The sequence below is a fragment of the Acartia tonsa genome, chromosome 12 (assembly GCF_053477335.1).
Source record: "Acartia tonsa isolate MP-2025a chromosome 12, ASM5347733v1, whole genome shotgun sequence".
NCBI classification, from domain to species: Eukaryota; Metazoa; Arthropoda; class Copepoda; order Calanoida; family Acartiidae; genus Acartia; species Acartia tonsa.
The window spans coordinates 23,399,836-23,416,541 of record NC_137271.1 but is presented as its reverse complement, the minus strand read 5'-3'; the positions used below and the strand labels follow the sequence as shown (position 1 = coordinate 23,416,541).

General features: G+C 32.2%; 1 protein-coding gene across 2 annotated transcripts in view; it reads left to right on the top strand.

The window, feature by feature from the left end:
- Nucleotides 1-15,334, top strand: part of LOC145333720 (BTB/POZ domain-containing protein KCTD12-like) — a 119,457-nt gene extending 104,123 nt beyond the window's left edge. The window contains exons 12-15 of one of the 2 annotated variants that reach the window (XM_080178928.1): nucleotides 5,693-5,759; nucleotides 13,625-13,692; nucleotides 14,117-14,173; nucleotides 14,986-15,334. In XM_080178928.1, coding sequence (XP_080035054.1) covers nucleotides 5,693-5,759; nucleotides 13,625-13,692; nucleotides 14,117-14,173; nucleotides 14,986-15,004 — 211 coding nt within the window. In that variant the 3' untranslated portion in view covers nucleotides 15,005-15,334. The remainder of the gene's footprint in view (nucleotides 1-5,692; nucleotides 5,760-13,624; nucleotides 13,693-14,116; nucleotides 14,174-14,985) is intronic. The other variant, XM_080178929.1, reaches the window with a different exon arrangement.
- The last annotated feature ends 1,372 nt before the right edge of the window (nucleotides 15,335-16,706 follow it).

Sequence of the window (16,706 nt, the reverse complement as noted above, 5' to 3'; positions counted from 1 at the left end):
TATTTAAGGGAGCATAGCTACTCCATAAGTCGGACTGCCCCGCTATAATATAGCTGTACATTAAGATTTTAATCTTGTTTACAGCAGTAGAAAGTAAATTTCATTCGAACTCACGAGGCGTCTATTGATAGATAATAGTTGTTATTTTTTCTTTTATAATTGTTCTAAAGATTAAAAACAAAAGGGTTAAAATGTATTTATGTAATAAATCTTTTTATTAGTAAAAGTACCTTTTCGAAATATAAATTGATAGTGTTTTTATGATCAAAAGTTGATTAAATTTTGTACAATGATATATGTAAATGTTTTATTATAATTACAAATACCTAGCGTTAAAAATTTAAACTAAAATGTTTTATCTAAATGCATGTGCAGTGCAATGCTTTTTATCACATTTAAGGTGCTTGTCGAGTGCGTAGTGAGTTTTTTTTTTGTGTGAGTGTGTTTAAGTGTGTGTGTGTGTGTGTGTGTGCGTGTGTGAGTATCCACTTGGTTGAGCAAAAAGCGCGGGAGGGAGGGAGGGGACATAGGGTTATTTATTACACTAGTCCCCAAAGTCTTAAAATAATGTTTTCTTATTCGTTGAAGGGGTAATTTTGTGTTTCATCATTTGGGATGTACATCAATTTATTGGTCATTGTTTATCCCTTTAGATCCCTGGCTAGCGAGGTAGATGACTTGTAATGCGAATTTTGCGTGCGTGTGTACTGTAATGTTAAAAAGAAGAAATGCATGGTTTGCTAACGCTCATCGCGCGCGGGCTAGACAAAAGTTTGTGTGTGTGTGTGTGTGTGTGTGTGTTGGGTAGGGAGGAAAAGAACTGTTTAAATTATACTTTAGTACCCAAAGTTTTAAAAACATATTTTCTCATTCCTAGTATAAAGAACTTTTATAATAATAAAATTGAATTATCATAAATTCATACTTGTATGTGTACTTTACTTTATTTTGCAAATTGTCTTATGTTTATATATATTCCTTTTAAAAGAGTATAAATATGTATGTCTGTCTATACAGAAGGAAGAACGATATGGTTCTCGAAGGTTTATACCAATTTTGGGGAAGGGTACCACTAATTTTACAAAGAAATAACAAAAAAAAATCAAAATTAAAGCACCTTCACTGAAATAGTGACTCTAGTTGCCTCTTGGGGCGTAGCACTTTGTTTTCACTAAATTAATATAAGGCACGATTTAATGAAACTGTCTTAGCAATTATACAATTAATTAATTTCTTTCGCGGTACAGCGGTTTACGATATCTTAACGATCAAACACTGAAAATCCACTATTATTTATAAATATTTGTAGAAAGATTTAATTATCTTTTATTGCCCTATCCCATTATCCATGGAAATCAATCAGAAAGGGATGGGACAATGGGCTGTTTATAACGCTTGTTCCCAAAGTTTTATAATAACATTTTCTTATTTGTTGGCTTAACAGCATTTGGGACCTTTAATGAATTAAGATTAATTGGTTCTTTAGGTTGAGTGTCAAAACGTTTTAACCACTTATTGTAATCTACAGAATGGGGATGTACTTCAATGTATTGGCCATTGTCTTATCCCTTTATATCCGTGGAAATCAATACAGTAATTAAGCAATGTGTAGTCCATTACTAAAGTAAACATTCACTTTTTTGGTAGGAAAACTTTTCTTCAAGAAAGTGTGCCAGTTTGTCTATTTTGCTTCGTATTGTTAACCAATTTCTGTAGCGCAACATGTAGCATATCCGTTCGTCGATTGGAAGATTATTGCTTCGAATATCGGCCCAAACCGCGACGTAACTAAACTGTACTTTCGGATAAAGGTTGTGCAATCAAAGGGTTGGTTGTCTGCAATAGTTGGATGTTGTTGTCTTAGGACCTATTATAAAGGTTTGCCTTAACGTTGTCCCATTTAAAAACAATATACCCATGGGGTAAAATTTTGACAGAGCGGAGAACAATAACACCTTCCCCTTCGTAATTTTTTTATAGGGGGGGGGGGGGTTAATATACTTATTGTTGATGGGAAATGCCCAAAATTTACATAAATTTACAAATTTTAATTCAGGACATAAAATTATAAAATTTAGTTTCTAAAAACTGAACAGATATATTAGCTTCGTTTGAATTATAAAATTTCTCTTGATGAAAACAAATTGCAGGCTAGAGCAAGGAGACAACGATTACGAAAGGGGGAGAATAGTTATTTATCAATTGGCCGAATGCTCGGTCTTACAAGTTTTCGTGGCAAATTGTTTGTAATACAATGCCGTACATAATTTTTCAGTGTGGCTGAAAACCGGTTCTAATCTAGCGGATATAAATCGGTTTTAAAGCCATACTGGAAAATATATATGTATAATGATAGAAGAGAATAATGAAAAGATAAAATAATCTTTTGTCATGCTTCGAAAGACATATTTATCTAAAGAAGTTGTATCAACTTTTTTGCTTTTTATTTAAGATAGCTAGCCGGTTCTTTCAGTAAGTAGTAGATGTAAAATTTTTCATAGAATTCAGATATGCAATCGGTTTTTTTGTAGACCTCTTATTTTTTAAGTAATTTAAGTTTTTTAAAAAAATAATTAAGTCGGTTTTAAGGTACTAAAACGCAACAAAATAAAAGAAGAAAATGGCCAGTATGAACAAAAATAGTAAGATCTTTAATTTGACACCTTACTTTTAAAATTCTGTTGAGTAATTATTGAAAAAATCAATTTTTTTAACCTCGGTTTAATAAAAACTTTAGACCTAAATATTTTCTCAAACAGACATAAAAAACATGGGTTCATATATACCTTTAGAATCAGAAAAATATTACGAATCTATTCTAAGCAAAATTGAAAAAGTTTTATAAAACTATTATACAAAAAATAAGTTTATTTTAAGAATCATAATTTTCGGCTTTAAAGGGTTAGCTTGAACCAAACCTGAACCAAACCTAAACAAAAGACAATGCAATGTAGCAGATATTTTTTAAACGCAAGAAACAATAATGTATTTTTAACTGCATTGTTTTGAAGTTTATAAACAGACTGATGCATATTTGTTCATAATTTTTCATTCTTTACATGTTCTTTAATATCACTATATTTATTGTAGTATCTATTGTATATATTGTATGAACGTTCTCCTTTTTTTCTGGCAATTCTATAGGTTAATTTTATAGATTAAGCTTCCCGATTCGTCAATTTTTGCGATTTGTGATTGGCTAGTTTAGTAGTTACAATTCTTAAAATAAACTTTTTATTTTTTCTATTTTTTATTACAATTTTTTTTAACTTTTTCAATTTCGCTTAGAATGGATTCATATTATTTTTCTCATTCTAATGGTATATATGAACCCATATTTTTTATGTCTGTATGAGAAAATATTTAGGTTTAATGTTTTTATTAAACCGAGGTTAAAAAAATAGATTTTTTCAACAATTACTTAACAGAATTTTAAAAGTAAGGTGTCAAATTAAAGATCTTACTATTCTTGTTCATACTGGCTATTTTCTTCTTTTATTTTGTTGCGTTTTAGTACCTTAAAACCGACTTAATTATTTTTTTAAAAAACTTAAATTACTTTAAAAATAAGAGGTCTACAAAAAAAAACGATTGCATATCTGAATTCTATGAAAAATTTTACATCTACTACTTACTGAAAGAACCGGCTAGCTATCTTAAATAAAAAGCAAAAAAGTTGATACAACTTCTTTTTTAATGAAAATTTATCTTCTAAGGACGTCTATTCGGCTTTGTGCGCCTCTAGGGGCACTTAAGGGAGGAGTCGAAAGGTTGAACCTTCATCTTTAAGTTAAGTTTTGAACAAAGTAAGTAAAAATTCAATGAAATTTAGAAAGGAGCTTTTCAAGGGGCGGTTTCTCTTTGAAGATGGAGGTACCCTCCCCAAAAGTTGTTATGAACTTTCTTTTTTTAGAAAAACCATATCAACTATGATCGCTATAGACACAAGATAGCCGGGCAACCTGTTACTTTTGCATAAGGATTGTTATTTCCCTAGACCTCTAAGAAAAGGAGAATCATATCGGTTCAGCAGTTAGCGAGATCTTTCGCCACAGACACAAAGATAGACGGGCATCCTGTTACTTTTGCATATTGATTGTTATTTTACAGGACATACATATAAGAAGCTTCATTGTAAAAACTAATCATTTCGGCTCAGCTGTTAGCGAGATCCTTCGCTTGTGATATGAAGACAGATAAATATCCTTTTATTTACACAAGAGTTGTCCTATCTATGTACAGAATTTGAATTATACAATTCATTTGAAATTGTAAAATTTTTACTTTAATGAAAATAATAATTTTTCGGAGAATTTAATGTTTGTCATAAATCTAACAGACACAGACAGACAGATAGACAAATTAAATGGACAATTATGTCCATAAGTAACACATTATTGACTAATCCCAAATTTAGATAAACAAAATTACCCCTTTTGTATGAAAGCATTATTAGTTTGAAAACTCCTAGTTTGGACCAACCAATCAAGATTTAGTAAGAAAAGTTTTTTAAGCCAACAAAAGATAGAACGTTTGAATAAAACTTTTTGTAGAAATATAATTCATAATATAATGTCCGAGGGAGTAAAGGGACATTTGGCTGTTTATTGGCTAGGCTTTACAACTTTAGGGACTTTTGTAGAATTTTGATTTCTTCATTAAGTTGAGTGTTCAAAACTTTTAACCATTAACTGTAATTTACAGCAAGGGTACTTTTGTTAATCGTCATTCGGAATGTACGTACAACAATTTATCAACCATTGTCTTATCTCTTTAGATCCCGGGATTTAAATGTAATGAAAAGTTTAATTTTCCGTCAAATTGAATTTTCTAAAATATTTGTTTATTTAAAAATTCTTTCTTTCTTCTTTTACAATTCAAAATTTCAATTTTATTTTGGCTTTTGTAAGTATACTATAAATCTATTGCTCTATTCTTTCTATTAATTGATCTATCCATCTATCCATCTATTCTTTACTCTATATATCCTTCTATCTATTTATTCATCCATCAATATCTTTATCTATCTATCTCTTCACTCATATAGCTATCCACTTATCTATCTATTAAACAATCTTACCATCTAACCATCTATCTATCCATCCATCTAACCAACTATCGATCTATGCATTTATCTATCCATCCATCTATCCAACTATCGATCTATACATCTATTTATCTATCTATATATCTATTTTTCTATCCATAAATTATTTATATATCCATCTATCCTTTTATGTTAACCTATCAATTTATCCATCTATTCATCTATCCATTAATCTATTGATTTATCTCCTAATTCGTCTTTCCATTCATTCATCAACCTATCATTCAATCAAAAAATTTACCCTTAAAATAAAGTAAAAGGATGTCTGTCTGTCTCTTTGTACCAAAGGATCTTGTTCACCGCTGAAACGTAATGGTTCTCCTTTACAGAGTAACTTCTCATAGGTCCTTCAAAATTTTAAATCAATTACTCTTCCAAACCAGAAAAAATAATTTTGAAGAACTAAAATTGAAAATGGTTTGGGGTAGAGCCCCTCCCCCATAATCTTTAATACTTTTTCTTTTTAAATCTAATTACAAAATTGGGTTATCGAATTAAACTCCCCCTCCTGAAGTGCTCCTTAAGATCCCTGTTTTATATTTAGAATGGTATGATGCTGTGGTACCTAAATATTATTTATTCTAGAATGGTAGGATGCTGTGGTACCGGAACCTCTGCTCCAACGGCCATACAAGACCTTAAGCCTGGACAGGTAGAAATTAATCAGTATGGCTTCAAAACCGATGAATATCCCTGGATTAGAACCGGTTTTCAGCCATAATGAAATATCATGATAACATCGTATTACAGACAATTTTTCACGAAAATGAAAATAAAAATCATAAAAATTAATACCAGTTTTTTGGTCCCTCGCGGCTACTAGAACAGTTTTAATCAAGATTTAATAAGAACCCATCACAGTTCACTCGAAGCGACAGTAAGAGAAAAAAAATTCCCAGACATAAGGCCAACTGTTTCTAAAATGTCTTTAATAATGACAAGAAAAGCAAAGATTATTTATTTAAAATTTTGAACAACTTTGCTTTCATTTTATAAAGAACTAAATAAATAATTTTTGCTTTTCTTGTCATGATTATGTGGTTACTCCTGGGTATGAAAATTTAACTTGAAATTTTCAAATCTAATTTTCTCAAAGAGGCCTTATTTTAAGATTTTCGTTTATTAATACTAAATTTATATGTTGATTGGGACATTTTAGAAACAGTTGACCTTATGTCTGGGTAATATTTCTTCTTTTATTGTCGCTTCGAGTGAACTGTGCCACAAGATTTTTAAACCGAAAGAAAAAAAAGAACTTAAAACTTTGGGAACCAGATTTTTAGCAGATAATTAACAGTCAAATGTCGAGTCCCTCATTCGATGATACACCAATAAAAAAATATTAACAATCTCTATAACCAAAACATGTATATGGTATTTTTAATACATGCAAAATTAAATATTTGCTCAGGATTATCTATTGTTTATTCATCTAATCCTGACAAACAAAAAATGGATTTACATTGTTTTATTTACGTACCAATGGTCAACATTCTACAATAATCAACGATCTAAAGGGATAAGACAATGGGCGATAATTGATATACATCCCCAAAGAAGATACGAAAAATTACCCCTTCTGTAGATTACAATTAGTTGTTGAAACTTTTGGACACTCAACGTACGGTGCGAAAGTTACTCAAAAATCAGCCACATTAAGTCATAAAAATGAGGGATTATCCATCTATATTTAGGTGTTTATTTCCCACTTCTCCTCTCAACTTCCTCATTTTTATGACGTCACGTGTCTGATTTTTGATTGACTTTCTCCCCGCACCACTCATCTCAAAATCAATGAAAGTCCCCAAAGCCAACGAATAAGAAAACGCTTTCATATAACTTTAGGTACAATTGTAAAAAAACAGCCCAATTTCCCTTGCCTCTCTGACAATTATTTAGTTTCTGACAACGTAGTGTAAAAATATACAAGTCCCCAAAGTTGAATCTCATAATTGGTTTTAAAACCATGAAAACCATGGAAATTGGTTGGTACACACTAGTTGTTTCAAAATTAATCCGCAAATTATTTAAATCTACAGTTCGTGCAATTTTGTTTCTTATAATTACCAATTTGTATTACATTGTCTTTTCCCCTTAGTTCTCTTGTAATGATGCACTATTGTTTTTAGCGTATAAAAATTATCAGAATTTAATTTTTAGAATTTTCATTAATCGATATTTTTACGTGGATATTGAACCAGATTTTTGTGTACTCTGATAAAGTAATACTCGCAGTTGGCTCAAATAGTAATACCACCAATCCTACCCCTCTACCCCAACCCCTTCCCTCCTACTGGATGGACGATCTGACCAATAAATAAAGTCCATATTAGCAAGCTTAATTGACGACAAATTTTCCCCTGTCAATATATCCACTAGGATATATAAGTTGGAAGGAATTTTAATGTTAGAGGGAGATTTGAAATCTGCATCAAATTTTAGGGATTTTTTATATAATTCGTTTTTTGTATATTTCTTTATCTAAAAGAGGAAATACAATTTAAGTTCATAAATTTTGACCAATAGGATAGGTGGATTGGAAACTACCTGCGCTCTAATTGGTTGAATGAAGTGCGACACTTAAGCTTCTCCTATCAGAGCGAAGATAATTTTCAATCCACCAATCACTCTATGTCAAAATTAATCAACTTAAATTGTATTTCCGCTTTAGATAAAGAATTATACAAAAAACGAATTTTATAAAAAATGCTTAAAATTTGGTGCAGATTTTAAATCTCCCTCTAACATTAAAATTCCTTCCAACTAATATATCCTAATATCCACATCTATCCAGTACAAATTTTTCCATTTTATCTAGTGAATAGGTTGTACTATCCCAAGTCAGGGACCCCAGAGATAGACAATGAAAGAAAGATTTTTCCAATAAAGCTATTAACTATTATCCCGTCTGTAAATTAAAACACCATATGTTGAAAAGTTTTTAAACTGCTAGAAACAAGATTTATATAACCCTTAACGGTCGGGGGGGGGGGGGGGGGACGTTGAAGGCCCCCCCCCTCCGGTTTTTTCTCATTTTCTGTGTGTGAAAGATAAAGAGCCCAAACTGCGTGACTTTTTAAGTATGGGTATGACACATAACTGAGAGTTGGAATTTTTTGAATATCTCCATCATGGCGGGCACAGGATGCCAGCAAACCTGACAGGGTAATCCAGGTAAAGAGCAAAAATATTTTTTTTGACTAAAACAAATTATTTTATCATACCACAATACTAAAATATCCTCTAGTAGTACATCCTTATATGAAATAAAGGTTTTCAAGTCACTTTTAGTTCCAGGGGCCCGACTGTAAAGGGTTAAAGTATCCAAAGTTGTAAGCTAAAATGTTTGAGGAAGAGAATATATTACAGTCCAATGTCCCCTCCCTCCCTGGTATAATCCCTTTAACAAATATGGTTGTTTTAATATATAAATATCAAATATTTACATAGGCTTATATATCCAAAAATACATTGTTAATACATGACATAGTTATTTAAGCATTTACTCTTATTTTATGTTTGTGTACTCCCACTTACCATACCCCAACAAACTACTACAGTTCACGGTAAAAAATTGCTGGTAACGAATATTGCCAAAAATCTATGAATTTTAAAGGCTGCTAGCTGTCAAACGGCTGAACGTACAGATCATGCCCGCACACTGTTTTAATCAGTATAAGAAGGCTTATAAATAATCTGGAATACCCATAAATAATTATCTCGCAGTGCAGAGAAATTCGCGAAAAAGGCCTATTTTACGCGTTTTTTCTTCTGTGAAGCTTTCCCTGTGCATCATTGGTTCTTGGCTATTCCAGATTATTTGTAGATTTTTGGCAATATCTGTTACCAGCAATATTTTACCGTGAACTGCAGTAGATCCAAATATTTTAGGTACTTATTTTCCAACCCCCTTACCCCTCCAATATTAATCATCCTATTTTTTTCTTTGAAGCTAAAGATCTTGGAAAATGCTGGTCTGAAAAGGTTGATCTTTAAAAAAAGTTAGTAAATGTCTATGGCCGATAAATTTATGGACATACCCATATGTATATTAGAATAAGTGGTCGATACATTTGAACACTGAACTTGATGAACTAACAAATCAAACTTTAATATTATTCCCCAAATTTGTTGAGCCAACGAATCAGAAATCGTTATTATAAAACTTTTGGGGACCATTGTAATAAACATCCTAATGTCCCCTCCCTCCCTCAATTAAACATATAATAGAGGGGGGGGGGGGGTGATTTACTTACGTAAGTATTTTGCCGTTACTTAAGCACATATCAAATATCATATAACCAATAGAATGAAAGCATTTAAAAGAGCTCAGAATATATTTTTACTATAAGGAAAAAGGATAAGAGGATGAATACTCACCCCTTTTTCGTTGTAAAATATTACTTCAACCTACATAAAATAATTGTCTGCTATTTCTTTAACCCTTAACGGTCGGGGGGGGGGGGGGGCGTTGAACGCCCCCCCATCCGGTTTTTTTCTATCTCATTTTCTGTGTGTGAAAGATAAAGAGCCCAAACTGCTTGGCTTTTTAAGTGTGGGTATGAGACATAACATAGAGTTGAAATTTTTTTAATATCTCCATCCTGGCGGGCACAGGATGCCAGCAAACCTGGCAGGGTCATCCAGGTAAAGAGCAAAAATATTTATTTGACTAAAACAAAGCATTTTATCATACCAAAATACTAAAATATCCTCTAGAAGCACATCCTCATATTAAATACAGGTGTTCAAGTCACTTTCAGGTTCCAGGTATGATCCTGCAGGTCCTGATCCTCCAGGTCTCCAGAAATCTTTAAAAGGCTCCTGTGGCAGCAATTTTTGACTTAGAGACTTCAAATTTCAAACTTAAGCTTTTCTTATATGTCTACATAACGTATTAATATTTCATAAAGATCCGCCGCCGTTTTCCCGCCGACCGCCGACTGCGGCGGCTGGCAGCTGCCAAGTACAGCTGCGGCCGCTGAAATTTATATTTTGATATTTCTAATATAAAATTTATATAAAGATAAACATTTTCTGCAAAAAAAATTTTATTCTAGCTTCAAAAATAAAAAAGTTACAGCCGTTTGAAATTTTTAAGTAAAAAAGGACCTAAAAACAAAGGTTGTTAAAGAAAAGGGTGAAGTAAGCGAAAATTGACCTTGACTTACATTAGGTGGGAAATTCATCATAACACAGGGGACTTGCACAAAAATTTTTAGCTCTCTAGCTCTAAAAGGAACTGAGATAATAGGGGGAGCATTGAACGCCCCGCCCCCCCCCCAACTAATTAAGATGCGGCAAGGGGCCCGACTGTAAGGGGTTAAACCGCTCACGGCTTTAATCATAACCTATTCTATATGTAAAAAAAAGATTATATCATTATTATTTTATAATTTATTAGGTTTTAAACAAAAAATTAAGGAAAATCATTAAAATACAATTTGATTTAGAATCTTAAAAAGCAAACAGCCAGGGGCAGTTTTGGTTTGGCATAAAAGTATACTACACCTGGTAAAAAATGAGAGGACTCACCTTTTATGATTGAAAATTTTTTTTTTTCAAATTAGCTTAAATGTGATTTTTCTATAACATCCTATAAAAATTAGATGTATGCTGTAAGGACTGAACCTATACCAGGGGAGGGAGGGGGGGGACGTTTGCAAGATTTTTTACCCACTTAATATTCACATTTACATATTTACTGTTATAGGACCTTCCAGACAAATGAACGGACAGACATCACATTGTTGCTATAGAACAACCTCAAAATATTAGGTATAAGTCCTGTAAGGACTGAACCTATACCAGGGGAGGGAGGGGGGTGGGGCGTATACATAGGACATATATGTCTATAGGACAGACATCACATTGTTGTAGAGTAGCATTGATATTATTATATTATTATATTCCAACATAATATTACACAGAAAGCAAGGGAACAAAAATATCTATCTTTTTTCAACCTTCTAGATTCTAGATAAGTCAGATAAATTAGTAACAAAGTAACTAGATTTTTCTTTTTTATCTTTCTAAAACAGTCATTCATCTTACTCTAATTATTATTTTTTTTTACTCATTTTTTCTTAAACTCTTCTCATCAAATTTTACCTTAATTTAACTTCTAGTTTAAAATGCATCAAATGGGATAGTTTACCGCTGGCTTCTTGTGGAGCAGCCTCGAATTTATTTCGGAGGCTAGATTCGACTCGATTGACAAGGAAAAAAAATATAGGATATCAATTAGAACTGTCTATCAATATCAATGTCTGTTAATCTCTATTATTTTTAACTTTACCGTCTGTTACTCAACTGTATAAGTGGACGTGGTTTGGCGCGCCGAGCGCACAGGATCTTGGAGCAAAATTCCACGCATGCAGCAATCCACTCCTCGAAGATAGGAGCGGCAGACTGCATGCGTCGCAACAAACTCAATCTGGACAGACAGCTAAGCCTGGTCTTAGCTGCCGCAGCGAGAAAATGTGCCCTCGGCCGCCAAATCACGTCTATATCAAATCACGTCTATATCAAATTTGTTCCTATAAATTCATCTAAAAAACATGAGAGAATCACTCTATCAAAGAACAATAACGTTAAACTGATGTGCCAAAGATTAAACAAGTTAATATCTTCTATTTTAATTTTAATCCTCAAAATTTTCTTCTTTCAATTCATATTAACTTAATATTAAATTAATATATAATCAATTATCAATAATAATGTTATGCAAACCAATCATACAATATCTTATCCTAACTTATCATGTTTTAACTTAATAAGAATTTGATCGATAGAACTTTCTATTCCGGAACCCAATATTATTATTATTTTTTACTTTTAAAAAACTCAACGCCCATACAAAATTAGTTGTTCTTACAAAATTCTTATTTGTATCATTTCTATTTATCTTTAGGCTTTATCTTTAATCCTTTTCTTTCATTTCTTGTCTTTTTATCTACTTAGGTACCTAGTCACGCCTCTCGTAACTAAGTATCCTTGTTATTGCAAAATTAAAACTTAACAATTAAAATAAATAAATTCTAATGTCAGGTCGAACCTAGCGGATAGTAAATATTTGAATAATAAGTGTTCTTAAGTGGTTATCATTCATTCATTTATTCATTTATTTATTTTCTTAAACCATACAGGGATGTAAGGAATCTCAAGTAAACGGTTGGGAGGAGGATCAACTGGTTACCTATAGAATTGTGAGATTTTTATCTCACGGGATTAAAAAAACTCAATTCAACATTTATCTAATCCAGGGAACTTTAGGACGGTGGAAGCCGCAGTTCAAGACGGGATTGGGAACGCGGTAAATTCCGCGGCACTGGTAACTTAATCGTACCGGTCTTACCCTGGATGAGCCCGTTTATTCTAAAGTGGAACATCTGTCATAATGGCACAAATAGCATACCCAGTAATTATTATGTATCATGTATTGTAACAGTCACACCAACTGTCACATTTTATTATATAGCTAAGTTGCGACTTGGTAAGCACCGCGAAAACCAGCGGTTCAACAACCTCAGCAGAGGTTAAGCCAACCACTCGCCGCTCAGCTGCTCAGTGTTCATAATTGTATTAAACATGTCAGCAAAAAAATATTATGTAGGTGAACAGAGAAGGAGTAAGTTCACTACAGCCCTGAGCTAAGGTCTATAATTATAAATCGTTTATTAAAATATCACCTGATAAAGTTATTGTAATATATATGAAAGATAATAACTCTGCAACCTATTTCAGGAAGAAATCATTATTATAAACATGCATTCTCTTTCAGGAAGAAATCATAGTAAACCATGTAACTTTTATCAGTAACCCGCCCTAATTATATGCACCTTAAGGAAATAAATTATTATTATTATTATTATTATTATTATAATTGTCTAGAAATTGCATCTAATTTTTAAATATTCCTATTTAAAAACAGTAGTGGATTTACAATAAAAGTTTAGCGCGGCATTAGCGCAATATAGGCCTCTAGGCCCACTGCCTATTTTAGTCCTCTAAATACCTTGATTCCTCTCTTTTATTTATTTCTCCATGATTTTTACACTTTAGGAAGAACTGGCTAGAATCTAGAGTCTATGTGTTCAAAGGATAAAACCACCCCAAGGGTTAAATATAAAATAGAATAGCATAAAACCATCATGTTACCTATGTTATGCTTACCTAAAAAGGAGAATTCAATCAGTTGAGTATTTATTGTAATCTTAAGCTTCAGATAAAAAGATATCACTATCATATACTAGATCCCTCCCCCCCCTCCCCAATTAAATAAAAATCCATAATCTTAATTAGTTTAAAGCTTTCAGAGAGGGAGGGAGTGGACACTAGTACGCAAAGTTTAATATTAAAGTTTTCCTATTCTGGCTTTAAACTGATTGCCCATTTTATTAAAATTTAACTGATTGGTTCATTAAGTTGAGTGTCAAAAGGTTTCATTATATTGTAACAATCTACACAAGGGGTAATTTTGTTTATCGTCATTTTATTTCTATTTTTTTGTTGTAGGTATCAATAGAGGACCAATGGAATCATTACAATGAATTTGTCTTTGTCAGAGATGAGGCATGTCCAAGGTATCTATCTATCTATCTATCTATTTATCTATCTATCTATCTATCTATCTATCTATCTATCTATCTATCTATCTATCTATCTATCTATCTATCTATCTATCTATCAATCTATCTATCTATCTATCTATCTATCTATCTATCTATCTATCTATCTATCTATCTATCTATCTATCTATCTATCTATCTATCTATCTATCTATCTATCTATCTATCTATCTATCTATCTATCTATCTATCTATCTATCTATCTATCTATCTATCTATCTATCTATCTATCTATCTATCTATCTATCTATCTATCTATCTATCTATCTATCTATCTATCTATCTATCTATCTATCTATCTATCTATCTATCTATCTATCTATCTATCTATCTATCTATCTATCTATCTATCTATCTATCTATCTATCTATCTATCTAGATGCTGTGGTGGATCGCCTGGGATAACAACCAACGACCACAGCCCCGATATTGAGAGGCAGGAATTATAATATATGTGTTTATTTAAGTAACGAGGCTAAAATATTTTTTTATAATGTAAGTACGTCGCAAAAATGGTAAATTGGCCAAGGTTGCGTGATTTGTAAAAAGAAAAAAAAAGTTTATTTTTCTTTTAAAAGATTTTAGGTGGACAAAGGAGCAAAATTATGTTTAGACTTTTATCTTTAATAGCAACTGGGAAATTCACTTTATTCCTTCGTAATTCCTTATTTCTAAATCTAAACAGCGTAATAAACGTACAGACATACAAAATGAGTTGAAGCGTGAATACTCTTATGTGTAATAAGAATCTCCACTAGATGTTTCAGACACCTATTTGAAACGAAATTCTATGTACAACATAGCACCATAGACAGACTTACGGACATAGCGATTTATAAAGTAAATGCTAATTTGATCAGGGAAGCTTTACAAATATACATGTAATTAAAACTGGGATGACAACATCCATAATTAGCAAAGCAAAATATATAATAAATTGCACAAATGGGACATGTTCAGTTGTCAGAACAAAGAAAAGAAAGAGAGTATATGCAACAAAAAAAATCACGAAACTATAAAAAGATAATGATGTTTTTGAAGCATTAACAAAAGACAGACGGACAAAACTATGTATAGAATAAAGATGCATATATCATAGGAATCTTCACTTGAAATTTTAGTGGTATATCTTCAATAGGTTCCGAGAAAATAACATTTCCCCCATAGCATTACGGACTGACTTACAGACAGACAACGTTAATTATAGATTAGCGTCGCTACTAAAAAAACGTATATTATAATCTGTAGGCGAGGTAGTTACTTCTAAAATATTGATGAAAATAGTACAACTGAAAATATCCACCAAGATAGCAAATATAGTAGTAGGGATCTAGTGCATTTCATGCTAAAATGTTCTAGGTAACGATTATACACAAAAATTTATAAACTTTAAAGGCAGCTAGCGGCCAAACGGTTGAACGTATATTAGTTTATGCTCGCTCAAAGTTTTAACCGACAAAAAAAGGCCTACAAATAACCGAGAATAGCTATTATTACTCAATAATGCACAGTTATCTCGCAGTGTATATAAATGCGCTAAAAAAATGTATTTTACGCGTGTTTTTCTTCTACAGTTAAGCTTTCAGGGGCGTCCAAGCTTTTTTTTTGGGGGGGGTAAAAAATTTTAAGGGGGGGGGGTAAAATGGCGCGCGAAGCGCGCCGAAATTTTTTTTTACCCCCCCCAAATTTTTTTCCCCGGGGGTAAAATTTGATTGGGGGGGGTAATTACCCCCCCTAAAGTCTGTTGGGGGGGGGGGGGGTAAATCTAAAATAAGAAATTGGGTTATCAAATTCGACTCCCCCCTCCTCAAGTGCCCCTAGAGGCCTCTAGGGGCGTAGCCGCTAGTCCTATAACATAAAGTAGTAAGTAAGGTTTATTTGACTATAGCTTCAGATTCATTACTTTTAATACTGAGTTCTCCTTTTTAGGAAAGCTTCACATAGATCCCATGATGGTTCCACACTATTATAGGTCAATCCTTTGAGTGGTTTTAGGCTATTTTTCTCCTCCCTTTTTACCCTTTAGAAAACACGAGTTCTTAGATGCTAAGGGCGCCACTACTATTCAAATATATAGTAGTATCTCATTCTTTAGAACATAAAAATACAATAATTGACTCACTAACCAATGAACCAATATGATTATACTTTAAAGTGAAGCGTCTTATAGGTCCTGGTAAGTTTTAAAGTGTGTTACCTTTTTTTATGTTTCATTATTATTTGGCCACAACTTGGTCAAAAATGCTCACAAATCAGACCTTTTTTGACCGAAGATGCTCAAATGGTTCCTTTACAAGCCCAATCAATCAGTTTTAAGATATCTTTATATAAATACTAAAAAACGGCAAATTTGGGTGTTACTTTTTATATGCACAGATACCATAAAATCAACAGAAAAAATACTTATTTTTACTTTTCTGTCATTTTTAAAGTTTGATTTTGTTAAATTGGCTATTCTTGAAGGGATTTATGCATTGATTATACTGAAACATATTATTGGACAGAAATTAATGTATTTCAAAGAAAGAAATTTTGGAAAATAAGAAATTCGACCTCTATCACTTCAGAGGACAGCTGCCAACCTCCAGTTGACAGGATGTAGTTAAATACTTGTTAGCAATAATAATTAGCCCAAAAAGTAAAACAAAACTTTTTTTAATATGGTAAAAAAATGATAATCTAAATCTTAATTTTGGGAATGATGATCTTAAAGATGCTCTTGCTGTTGGTGATGATGACCCAGATGGTATCCAAATACATGAGCATTATGACAACTTATCTATTAAACTATGGTCCGATTTTTGTATTTGTAGCATTCTCCAATTAAGAGAAATCCCAAAACATACAATCATGGTTTTTAAATTCTCCAATTCATAAGGTAAATATAGTAGTTTTTAAAAGATGGTTATATTTCTTGTTACAACTTTTAATTGGAGGCTGCTACAAATACAAAAATTTGACCATAGTTC